Source organism: Pan troglodytes, chromosome 16 (genome assembly GCF_028858775.2).
Source record: "Pan troglodytes isolate AG18354 chromosome 16, NHGRI_mPanTro3-v2.0_pri, whole genome shotgun sequence".
NCBI lineage: Eukaryota > Metazoa > Chordata > Mammalia > Primates > Hominidae > Pan > Pan troglodytes.
The window spans coordinates 55,267,039-55,279,762 of NC_072414.2; the positions used below are offsets into that span (position 1 = coordinate 55,267,039).

At 39.8% G+C, this 12,724-nt stretch overlaps 1 protein-coding gene across 2 annotated transcripts in view; it reads left to right on the plus strand.

Annotated features, from left to right (window-relative positions):
- APH1B (aph-1 homolog B, gamma-secretase subunit) overlaps positions 1-12,724 on the plus strand; it is a 29,362-nt gene continuing 16,638 nt past the window's right edge. Inside the window, exons 1-4 of one of the 2 annotated variants that reach the window (XM_523094.7) lie at positions 1-1,186; positions 2,608-2,778; positions 10,031-10,101; positions 10,897-11,019. In XM_523094.7, the coding sequence (XP_523094.3) occupies positions 567-1,186; positions 2,608-2,778; positions 10,031-10,101; positions 10,897-11,019 (985 nt within the window). In that variant the 5' untranslated portion in view covers positions 1-566. The remainder of the gene's footprint in view (positions 1,187-2,607; positions 2,779-10,030; positions 10,102-10,896; positions 11,020-12,724) is intronic. The other variant, XM_016928335.4, reaches the window with a different exon arrangement.

A 12,724-nucleotide genomic window follows, 5' to 3' on the forward strand; every position in this document is an offset into this window, starting at 1 on the left:
AGAACTTAAGTTTTAATTTTTAAACCTTTCAGAAATTGTTAATATAGATGTTTATAACTTCTACTTTTTAAATTATTTCACTTATTGAACAGATATTAGTGAACTTCTAGGTGCTGAGGAAACAACAAAGAGCAAAGCAAAGTCCCTGTCCCCCAGGAGTTCGCGTTTTAACGGGGAAGAAAAATAAGCAAGTGAAATGGACGACTGTGAGAAGACGGAGCAGGGAGATGTTACTATTGCTTGTAGGGTGGTCACAGAATGCCTGCAAAAACAACCCTTTTGAAGAATTGGGAAAAAAATAAAAACCATTTGGCTGAAACAGCCCTGAGAAGGGCAGCTTCTTCCACCACTCTTTCATCATTTTACCATCTGTGGGTTATCCCCGGGGTCACTGCTATCCCAGCCTAGGTTTTATACAGGATGGAGTACGAAGTTCCCGCAACTATCCAAACGGTAAAATGTGCTTAAAAAAAAAAACCTATTTAAAAAGGAATCCTGCTTGTTCCTGCGCTACATTTTTCTTTAGTCTCTTTGATTGACTTGGAATCTCTGCCTGTTCTCGGTGCATGCGGCTCGAAGGTGGGCTAGGGAGCTCCCCTTCTCTTAACCACCTCGCAGCCGGCACTGGAACCCGATCGGAGTGTATCTGTGGGGCTGCGGCGTTGGCTCGGGCCCTAACGTCGCCGAGGACGCCCGCTTCGGGAGCAGGAGCTGCGGCGTGGCCCTGGCGCTTCCGGACACCCGGTAGGGCGGCGGGCCCAACGGTGGGGTCCGCGCTCACCGCCTTGAGCCCGCCCCTGCGCCCGGCGCCCTCAGCCCACGCCCCGCCCAGTCCCCCAGGCCCTAGCGTTTACCCCCACGCCCCGCCTCGCCCCGCGACCCACGTACCCCGCCTCCGAGCCCCGCCCCCGCCCCCACGTGCCCCGCCCCCGTCCCCGTGCCTGCCCCTGAGCCGCGCCCCGCCCCCCGCGTCCCGCTTAGCCCCCCACCCCGAGCCCCACCCACCGAACCCCGCCCGCGCCGGGAGCATCTCGCGTCCCCAACGGGCCCCCGGGTCGGTTTCCGCGGTGGCCATGACTGCGGCCGTGTTCTTCGGCTGCGCCTTCATTGCCTTCGGGCCTGCGCTCGCCCTTTATGTCTTCACCATCGCCACCGAGCCGTTGCGTATCATCTTCCTCATCGCCGGGTGAGGCGGTCGCGTCGGGAAACCCGGACGCCGGGGCTCCCCTCCCCCGCTGGGGTTACCCGCGACCCTCGGCGCCCCCACCGCGCGGCTCGACCTTGTTGCGTTTCAGACGGGAGGAGGGTTGAGAGGGGGAGAGCGGAGATCCGGCTCCCCAAAGGCGCCTCGCCCTCTTAGGAAGAAGCGCACACTGGGGGTCAGGGCCTTTTGCCTGGGGCTCATGGGTGGGGTTTAGTGATCCGTGAAGCTACTAAAGTTGTATAAAAAAATTATGGATAAGTTCATATATGCATCCTTCATTTTCTGGAGGGGGAGTCCCTAATTTCCCTCAGATTCTCAAAGGCATCTGTAATCCCCAAAGGGTTAAAAACCATTGGCGTTTAGGATAGTAGTGCGCGACTTCCGCCAATTAGAATCACCTGTGGCCAGGTGCTTTAAAACATGCCGATGCCCACCCCCACCCCGATCCATTGAATCAGAATGTCTAGGGGATGGGATTCGGGCTTCAGAAAAAAAAAAAATTTTTAAGCTCCTTTTGGATGGTTCCGTTGTGCAGCCGAAGGGTGGAAACCTGTAAAAACACCGAAGCACCTGACTGTGCGTCTCCTTCTGGGAGCTTGGTAAATACCGGACTCTGGTGTCCCATCGCAGTCATCACCTGGCTCTTACTTGCACATACCACATCCCCCCTCCCCTGATGAGTCTCTCTTGGCACCAGACTAGGCCAATGATTCCCGCTTTTCTGCGTTTCTTCACCTCCCACAAACGTATTGAAAGTGCTTCGCTGCATGTCATTTTAAAAATAATAGAGATTTGGGAAGGGTCTGTAAAGCTTGCTATAATCATTAGAATCCCCAGGGGTGCTGTAAGACCTGGAGGGCTTGGATACTGATCCAGATCAGAACACAGGTTTTCAAGTTGAATTTTATACCAGTCACTTTATTAATAGAGATGTAGATATTTTTCTGGAAAAGATACTCATCTTTGCAGATATCTGACCAGTAAATCCATAATTTCTTGTAAGTTTTAAGAATATGAAAATTGCAGTAATCAGGGTTGTGTATTTTCTTGTTTTGGCTCATCAATGGGCAGAGCATTGATTAGAAAGAGTAGCAAATAACCAAGTTTCTAGCTAGATAGTCCTTGGCAGATAGAGTCTGCAGATGTACTTGCAAGTAGCAGGGTCACTGAAAAAAGTAATTGTTGGGAAACTTCAGCCTTCCTCTTGGACACGTTTGTCTCACCAAGGAAAATGCACCGTTAAGAACAACTGATCAGAGTATCACTTTATGAGGACTTTTTTTTTCCTTATTAAAACGTCAAGAAATCTCTTCCTTCTCAAGCAGGTTTTTTTTTTTCTGCTTTTAAACATTATTAATCCTGTACTGATGTTCACTTGTAACTTTTTTTCCCGTATTTTTCAGAGCTTTCTTCTGGTTGGTGTCTCTACTGATTTCGTCCCTTGTTTGGTTCATGGCAAGAGTCATTATTGACAACAAAGATGGACCAACACAGAAATATCTGCTGATCTTTGGAGCGTTTGTCTCTGTCTATATCCAAGAAATGTTCCGATTTGCATATTATAAACTCTTAAAGTAAGTTAAATACCTGCCTTACCTTTTTTTTCCCCAGTTAGATTTTAGTTATGATTTGGTCATTTGAAACATGAATATAGTATTGTATCTATGCCCTCCTACATAGTACTAAGCCAAGAGATTGGTACATTTCCAGCCTGAAAATCTTGAGTGTTCTTTTATCTTGTGGAAATTTCTTATTTCCTTCCTTTCTTCCTTTATTCAAAAAAATATTTCTTGAGAATCAATCCCAGACACTATCCTAGGTACTGGGGATACATCAGTGATTAAAAGACAGAGTCTCTGGCTTCATGGAGCTTATATTATAGTAGGAAGAGACAGACAATAAATGAATGAACAAGAAATACACTGGTATAGTAGATAAGTGTCATGGAGACAAACAAGCTAGGGAAGCATTAAAACAACTACAGAAATCATTCCAGCTTAGAATGTATATGTTCTCTTTGCCACCACCTAAGTTAATTCTTTTTTTTTTTTTTTTTTTTTTTTGAGACAGAGTTTTCGCTCCTGTTGCCCAGGCTGGAGTGCAATGGTGCAATCTCAGCTCACGGCAACCTCTGCCTCCTGGGTTCAAGCGATTCTCCTGCCTCAGCCTCCCGAGTAGCTGGGATTACAGGCGTGCACCACCATGCCCGGCTAATTTTTGTAATTTTAGTAGAGACGGGGTTTCACCATGTTCGCCAGGCTGGTTTCAAACTCCTGACCTCAAGTGATCCGCCCACCTTGGCCTCCCAAAGTGTTAGGATTACAGGCCTGAGTCACCACACCCGGCCAAGATAAATAATTCTTATGGAGACCATGCCTTCCATTATTTTGACTGTAGTAGGGGAAAACAGGAGTTCCTTTTGTGGTATTTCCTGTAGTTTTAAATCTATAATAGAAAATTACATTTTAAAAAATGCCTTGGGTTCCCTTGTTGGGCCAGAAAGTAGGTCTTCTCTAGGACTCATGAGGACCTCACATGAAACCACTGATTTGAAACACAGCTGGAACTTGGAACCATATTTCCTTTCAGGCAGTCATGAAATTGGCTTTGATTATGTAGTAAGTCTTAGTAGAGTGATAAATGTGCTGTCTTTTTTCAGTTGTACAAATGAAGTAATTAAGGCTGTCCATGAATTTCGTGGATATAACCAAGAGGGACCTCAACAACAACTCTTTTCATAGGCTTCTGTTAACTTGTTCTTGCCAATATGCTAGGTTTTCTGTATTTGTTACTCTTTGCTTTTAATACCAGATACTGAATTCCCTTTTCGTAATGAAGGAATTTAAATTAGAAATTGAAATCCAGGAAGCCATTGCTTAGAAGCAAAAATCATATCTTAGAAAAGTTTCAAAAATGAAATTCCCATTAGTACCTGGAAATATTACATGGGAATAAATAAATATCAAAGGTAACACTGAAATTTCCATGGTAATACAACATCCCTAACAGATGGACATCTAGCTGTGTTTGAATGTTTCTGGTATGTGGCAGTTACTACCATTCTACAATTTTAAGCTTTAACTGTAGAATATCATTAAGGTAACCACCTCTACCTCTGCTGGGCTTGGTGGCTCATGCCTGTAACCCTGACACTTTGGGAAAGCAAGGTAGGCCAATTGCTTGAGCTGAGGATTTCGAGACCAGCCTGGGCAACATGGCAAAACTCTGTCTCTACAACAAATACAAAAATTAACTGGGCATAGTGGTCCTAGCTCCTCGGGAGGTTGAGGTGGGAGGATCACTTGAACCTAGGAGGCGGAGGTTGCGGTGAGCCGTGATTGCACCACTGTGCTCCATTCTGGGAGACAGAGCCAGACCCTGTCTAAAAAAAAAACAAACAAGCAAAAACAAAAACTCCCTTCTGACCGCTGCCTTACTCAAGTACCAGGTAAATGAAGTCTCTGCTGCATGGTTATAATTATCTCCCTTTCAAGAATGAACAGTCCTCATTTCTTCACCTGGACCTCAACAGGCATGGTTGTGGCTTCCAAACCTTTCCAAAAGAAAGGCTGTTTGTTCTTTTTGGTCAGTGGACATGACCCTTTTTGTCAGCGCCTGGTTTTTGCCTGTGCTCAGAACCCAGCACGGTATTCTGCAGTGCAGACTAAGTAGTACCCCTGACTGGGCACTGTACTCTTCACAGCTCAGCCTCACATTGCACTGGGTTTTCCTGTCAGTGACATCATTGGCCCATATGCATTTTCATGCCATGGGTCTAATTTTGAAAAAAAAAAAACAAAAAAAAAAAACACAATTTCTAATACAGAATTTAAAGTTTAGGACTTGTATGTTCTAAAACCTGAATTATCAGCGTGACAAAATGAGTATGGGCTGTTCTTCACTGCCTTGCATCTTCATGGTTTCCACCTGAAATGGCAACATTTTCCTGGCACTAACTTAGGGCTCCAAAGGACTGTAGCTGAACATAGATCCACATTATTGTTCCTCTTTTTTTTTTTAATTTTAATTTTTAAAATTTTCTTTTTACACTGAGGAGCAAGTGTCCACTTTTTTAATGAGGGCAGGAAAGGAGTAGGACCACATGAGGAAGAAATTAAAGCTGTCAGTCTGTAGGCTCGAATGCCAGGAAGTTCAGAGAAGCCTCTTTAGGTTCCTAGGGAAACCATGTTTGCTTTTCTGAAAGGACCTTTGGAAATTTGCAAATGGTAGGACAGACTTGTACTAGCAGGTACCTTTGTTTGCATTTGCAAAAATCATCTTTTACGAGCCTTTAGAATATTCAAAATTTTCCCAGCAAATTTGAGAAATGTTAAATGTTATGTAGTTGTATTAAAACAATTTAAGAATTATTATAATGCTTTATTTATGACTGACATTTATATGGATACATTTACATTGCTCTCTTATGCTATATTGCATTCAAATATAGGGAGTTTGGTTTAATCAATACTTTATCTCCACTGCCAAAGTAGGTCTTGAACTTTTAAATTTAAAGTGCTACCTCAGACTTTTGCTATCAGAATTTGGTGCCAAGATTAAAATGTGGAGAGTTTATACCAGTTTTTATAAATATATGGAATTGGATCAAAATATTCATTGCAATCTAATAATAAATAATAGCTTTATTTCATGAGTTAGGCCTTAGTCACTTAATCTTACTAATCTTATTCTTACATGAATGAATAGTAACTTTCAGCCTGGCAGAGCCTTGCATAAAGAGAAATTGGCATGTGTGGTAGCCCTTTCTGCAGTAATTTTTTTAAAATCCAAGTTATGTTGCTTAAAATATAATCATATTTTGCCAAAAACATACAGTTTAGACAACTCTATGTTGCTTGAAACTCCTGTATGTTGCTTGAAACTCCTGTATGTTGCCTAAAACAGACATTAGGATTTTTTCTGTTTGGATGGAAACTTTTGTAATTTAGTTCAATTTTGTCTTAAAAGGTTGATACCATAAATATTTTGTAATTTTAGAAAATCTTCCATTTATAGAAAAAACATTAAGATAACCATTGCTACAACTTTTAAGCAGCGTGTCTATTTTTAAAAATTCCGAAAACGGCGTATTTAACTTGTATTCATACTCCTTTCTCTCTCTCACACACACATTCGAAAAAGGATAGAACAAATGAGAAAGATGGTGTGATTTAGCAGTAGTTTTTCAAAATTTATATTTTTGAAATTTGAATTGTTTCTTTTTTTGTTCTTGGGAACATAATAATAAATGCAAACAAAGAATTTTCCACTTCAGTAAGATGGAAGTGAACCCAGAAACTGATGATGTTTTGTACTTTCTCACTTCCTGATGTTGACATTGAGAACTCTTAGTGCTGTTACTTTTCCTCCCACGTACTTCCATAACGTAGAATTAGGAAGCTTAATAAACTTTTTAGTTTATTTATTTAATATATTTGTGATAGTAGTACTTTGCTGTATCAAATAGCTAAAATCTTTGATTGATTCACTGATTGTCACAGTCTCGCTCTGTCACCCAGGCTAGAGTGCAGTGGTGCAATCATGGCTCACTGCAACTTCCGCCTCCGGGGCTCAAGCAATCCTCCCACCCTCAGCCTCCTGAGTAGCTAAGACTATAAGTGCGTGCCACCACACCCAGCTAACTGTTGTATTTTTTTGGTAGAGACATAGTCTCCTTATGTTGCCCAGGCTGGTCTCAAACTCCTGAGCTAAAGCGACCCGCCCACCTCAGCCTCCCAAAATGCTGGTATTACAGGTGTGAGCCACCATGCCCAGACAATTTATCTCTTAAATTGATTATTTGTCTTTTTATTATTGAGTTGTAAGAGTTCTGTAGATATAAGTCCTTTTTCAAATAGATTTGCAAATATTTTCTCCTATCTGTGTTGTCTCTTCACTTTCTTGATAGTGTCCTTTGTAGCATCAGAGTTTTTAATTTTGATGAGGTTCATCTGTTTACTTTTTCTTTAGTTGCTTGTGGTTTAGGTGTATGTATTTGAGAAACCATTACCCAACCCATGGTCATGAAGACTGGCACCTATGTATTCTTCTGACAGTTTTATAGTTTTAGCTCTGATAGCTGGACTTTTCACTCATTTTTAGTTTTTATATATGGTGTAAGGTAATGGTCCACCTTCGTTCTTTTGTATGTGATTATCTAGTTGTTCTGTCACCATTTATTAAAAGACCATCTCTCTTTCCTCATTGAATCATCTTGCACTCTTGTTGAAAATCAGTTGACTGTATTTACAGTTTATTGCTGGACTGTCAATTTTATTCTGTTAATCTGTGTGTCTGCCCTTACACCAGTATAAGATGATCTTGAATATTTTACTTTTGTAGTAAGTTTTGAAATGGAGAAGTGTAAGTCTTTTAACTTTGTTGTTGTTTTTTATAAAAACCATTAACAGTTGTTTATTATCATTATGAAGTATTATATACTGTACATAATTGTATGTGCTTTGCTTTTTTTTTTTTTTTTTTTTTTTTGAGACAGGGCCTCTCTGTTGCCCAGGCTAGAGTGCAGCAGTGCAATCTCAGCTCACTGCAGCCTCCACCTCCTTGGCTCAAGCCATCCTCCCACCTCAGCCTCCCAGGTAGCTGGGACTATAGGCACACACCACCACACCCGGCTCATTTTTGTATTTTCTGTAGAGATGGGGATTCACCATGTTGCCCAAGCTGGTTTCAAACTCCTGCGCTCAAGTGACTTGTTTGCCTTGACTTCCCAAAATGCTGAGATTATAGGCGTGGGCCACTGTGCCTGGCCAATATGTGCTGTGCTTTTATATGACTGGCAGTGCACTAGGTTTGTTTACACCAACATCACCACAAACACGGGGGTGATGCATTATGCTACAACATTATGACGTCACTAGGCAATAGGGATTTTTTAGCTCCATTATAACAATGACTACCATCATATGTGCAGTCCATTGTTGACTGAAATGTTGCTATGCAACAGATAACTGTGTTTTATTTTATTAACTTTTAGGTTCAAGGGTACACATGCAGGTTTGTTACCTGGGTAAATTGTGATCCTCTCCCTCCTCCCACTCTAGTCTCAACTAGGCCTGTTTTTCCCTTCTTTGTGTCCACGTGGATACAAGTCTTTTATTTATTATCGAGGAATTTATAGAAAACAGAAATCTTCCCACATTTTTTGATTCTACTATATTGATATATTTGTTGACAGAGATTTTTACTATATATGTGTCCCATAAGCTTTAATTCACTTTTAACAGTATCACTATGAGAGGTAAGTTTATTTTTAGGAAAATTGGACATTTTAGTTGGTTACTGCTTCAGAGAAAGAAGATGGTCACTTAAATTTCTGGCTCATGTCCTCACTACCAAATGCTTCCAGATGGAGAGCACCAAAATGGCAGATTGTTTCTTTTGAGTCTAGAAAAGCACTCCCTTCACTAGGCTTATCCCTATTTTGGTTGAATTCTACATTGCCTTAATTTAATGTAATCAATGATATTTATATTTATGTAAAGAATAAGCTGACTATAATGAATACCCATACCCTGAAATTTAAAGTAACACAATGCCCAGAAAGTAAGTATGTTCTGGTTAGTTTAATTGTCTATTCTTAGAGTTAACCTGTCTTGTTTCAAAATTTGCTAAAAAATCATTTTTAAAATGTTTTGGTTCTTTTGTTGCCTTAATAAATATACTTTATAGTAAATATAATTTAAATATTCTTTGAGTCAGGATCTTACATTATTGCAGAGTTTTCTCGCCATAGTGATGCTATGTAGTATTGGTAATAGTGATGCTAGTAGAATTGACCAGCCACACCGGCATTTCTAACAAATCTGCATGGCACTCATGGTAAGCTTATAAATTGGCCACAACAGAAGGATGCATAAGATCACTCTGAAGATCACTTCTTTATTTTATTTTATTTTTAATAGAGACAGGATCTTGCTGTGTGGTCCAGGCTGGTCTCGAACTCCTGGATGCAAGTGATCCTCCTGCCTTGGCCTCCCAAAGTGCTGAGCCACCATGCTCGGCTGAAGATTATTTTCTCTTGAGCAGTATTCTGTTCTTTCATTCAAGGGTTCATTTATCTCCTGTTCTGAGAGTAGCATTTTATTCTGCAAGATACAACGAAAGTATCAGATCACTTTCTCCCTTGAAGCCTTATTGGTGATATAAAACAAATATGTAAAACGTTTTAGAATCAGAAGATCATATGATTAAATACTCGTGAGAGTTCAGACCATCAGTATTATAGGATTTAAGAATAAGGAGAGATTAGTGATTACCAACCATTGGTAGGCAGCTTCTTTAACAAATCGCTGCCTGAAGTGGACTCTGAAGGATGAGTGTAGTTTAGGTTCTACAGAGTGGAAGGTACAAGGGAGGGTGGCAGAGCAAGTATAGTCCTGGTGGAAGATAGAACAAAGTGCCGACAAAGCAGGAATAAGGATACAGTACTTTGGGAAGGGGAAAAAAATCAGAGTGGTAGATCCCATAGGATATTGAATTAAATATTTGCCGAGTTCAGCAAGCAGTTGAAAGTGTTGCGGTTTTTATCTTTTTAAATTCAATTCCTGACGGCTTGTTTACTTATATTTTTCTTATTCTTTTATGCGAATGTCAAAAGGTAAAAATTAGTTGGCAATTTTGGTTGATGTTAGTTCATTGAAAATTTTGCTGGGTTTTGTTTAAATAAATTACAGATTTAGAGTATAACCTGATGCAAAGCCTCAGTGAGTATCTGGGTTTGAAGTGTCTTGTTGGACTTTCCTGATATATTGCTCTTCCTTTTTTTTTTTTTTTTTCTTCTTAATTACATGTGTGGTTTTATTTTAGAAAAGCCAGTGAGGGTTTGAAGAGTATAAACCCAGGTGAGACAGCGCCCTCTATGCGACTGCTGGCCTATGGTAAGTTAGAACCACATGGTTTCATTAAGGAAAAAAATCAGACTTGGCATAAAAGTCATTTGCATCTTTTGTATCTTTGCAGATTTCAAGTAGTTTTTTATTACTGCCTTGGCCTATTGGTGTACGTATTTGCTTATTATCCCTGTCTTCCAGGTTCCTTTTGTAAATGAAAATGATTGCAAGTGACCCTTACCTGTATGTCCATTGTATATTAACCAGGTTTGAAAGTTAGATTTTTAATGTGTATGTACCCTAGTTAACTAAGATTTTCTAGATGATGAAACTGTTACTTTCTCTGAATCTTACTTTGGCTTTTCTAGGAGTACTCTTCATATTAAAGCAGTTAATATCTCTGCATATTATACTTTGAGAATTATGTTTAAGATTGGATCTAGGTTCCCCAATTGGGCTCAGGAATACACAGTTCCCCTTTACACTCAATTTCAGTTCTAAGCCATCAAACTTAACTCTGTAGACTCTGTTATCATAAAGTAAGCCAGAGTTTTGGTGTTGTATCCTCTGTCTCACCTTTTTCTTCTGTGCCTTTCTAGACCCTTTTCTCCCCTTTTTCATTACTCTGCTGCATTCTGCCATTCATTTCCTTTCCTCTTCCCGCTTCCCTCTCTGATTCATCATTTAGCCAAGCACATGCCTCTCCAGAGCCAGCTGTCCACTGCTTCAGGAAGAACATAAGCACCCTTTCCCCTCCAACACACTTTGTATTAACTAGTCCTTGGAAATTTGACTTGAAATCTTGGCAGGAAAAGAGTTAACAGTGTTTTTCTTCCTGTTTAGTTTCTGGCTTGGGCTTTGGAATCATGAGTGGAGTATTTTCCTTTGTGAATACCCTATCTGACTCCTTGGGGCCAGGCACGGTGGGCATTCATGGAGATTCTCCTCAGTTCTTCCTTTATTCAGGTATGTGTCTCATAGCTGTCAACATTCAGGCTTCTAGTCTAAATGATCATTCTTATTGGGGTTCACTGCCTTAGGAATTCCAGTGAATTGGAATTTATGTTATGTCTTTTAAAGGCGAAATACTCTGAAGCACTGTGAAGTAAAAGACTTAGGAAAATAAAAATTCTGGTTAGAGTGTTTTAGAATTTTAGAGTGGAATTTAGCTTGCGTAAAATTTTATTTTGCTGTACTAACAATGTTGCTATATAGTTGAAATGTTAGAAGTGGATTTTTAAAGGCCATGTGCTCTTTTTGGTTTTTGTGATTTTATGTTATCTTCAGTAGAAGCCCTAATCTATAATTGTCATTGTGGTGCCTTTTGTGGGAATAGGCAGTAAAATTTAATCTGAAATTGAGAGGAAAAATGGGATAATAGATGAGTTGCTCATTTCATCCAAATGATGCAGCTAAAAGGACCAACTCATTTCAAATTGCTTTTTCGTCCACGAGCTAAAAATTGTCATCATGATGCAGTGATCACAAATTTGAGAGTTGGTAGCGTACATAATTAACATAGATTTCTTCTAAGTTCCACAAGAAGACTCTTTTAAAAATAGGGGGAGAACACCCACTGTATTTTTAGTCGTTTCCACAACAGTTATGCCATTGAAATAACTGAGTTCACATCATGATTTGTATCTTCTTTTAATAACATCTATGCTAAAGCTCCTCAGGGAGCTTATCCTCTAATAAGGGAATAAGAGAAAAAAAAAGTGAATAAGCATTTCAGTAACAGTTTAAGGTAATAATAGAAAAGATATAAAGAGGTATGACCAATTTTTAAAAATTTCTGCAGTAGTTTAGAGGCATGTTGAATGTCATAGTGATCCCCAAGCCCAGTGGACACTCATTCACCATTCCCAGTAGACCCTTTGTTTCCATTTCAGTTCAGGCCTTGACATCTCCTCTCTGGCTTACCATCATCTCCCCTCAACTGGTTAGTCTTTCCTTGACACACTATCCATGTGAATCCTGTATGCAACTACCTAACTAATCTTCCCTGCTGCAAAAATGGTTTGGCTTTTCAGGGCCTAGAGGATAGAGTCAAGGCCCTTTAAATCTGGCTGCAAGTTAGAGGACAAGAAAGTGTGTTAATGGGTCATACTTATTTAATGGTGCTTCCAACATAGCAAATTATCTTTCTTTTGAACATTTCATCATTGGCATATTTCTGGCAAATGTGTTAATGATTGATTATACTGAGTGTTAGGTCTTTAAAACAAATGTAATATTAGTAAAGTCTGTTAGAACCTGATAAAAATTAATAAAACATAATCGTAAGGGGTGTTAGTGCTACAGTTTGTTTTCTGTTTTCATATACAGTTAACACTGCTCTCTCTCCCTGCTACAGTTTTCTTTTGATATACAGGTTTTGCCAGCTTTTTTCACTAGATGGTGCTAATTCCCTTTAGTGACCTAGGCTGTTTTCACAAGATGTTTAAAATGATTCTTTTGGTAGTAAAAGAAAAATTTGGTACCAATTTGGGGATTGTATTTGTAATTTCTAGGAATTAAAGGAAAAAGTCAATATTCAATAAGCTATCTTAATGTCTTTAGCCAAGTTAGCATGGCAGACTGGCTATGTTATAAATTTGTATCTATAGAATGAAAGAACAGTGTTGTTTTATCATTTGCAAGTTTCTTACTGTTATAACATCATTCTTTG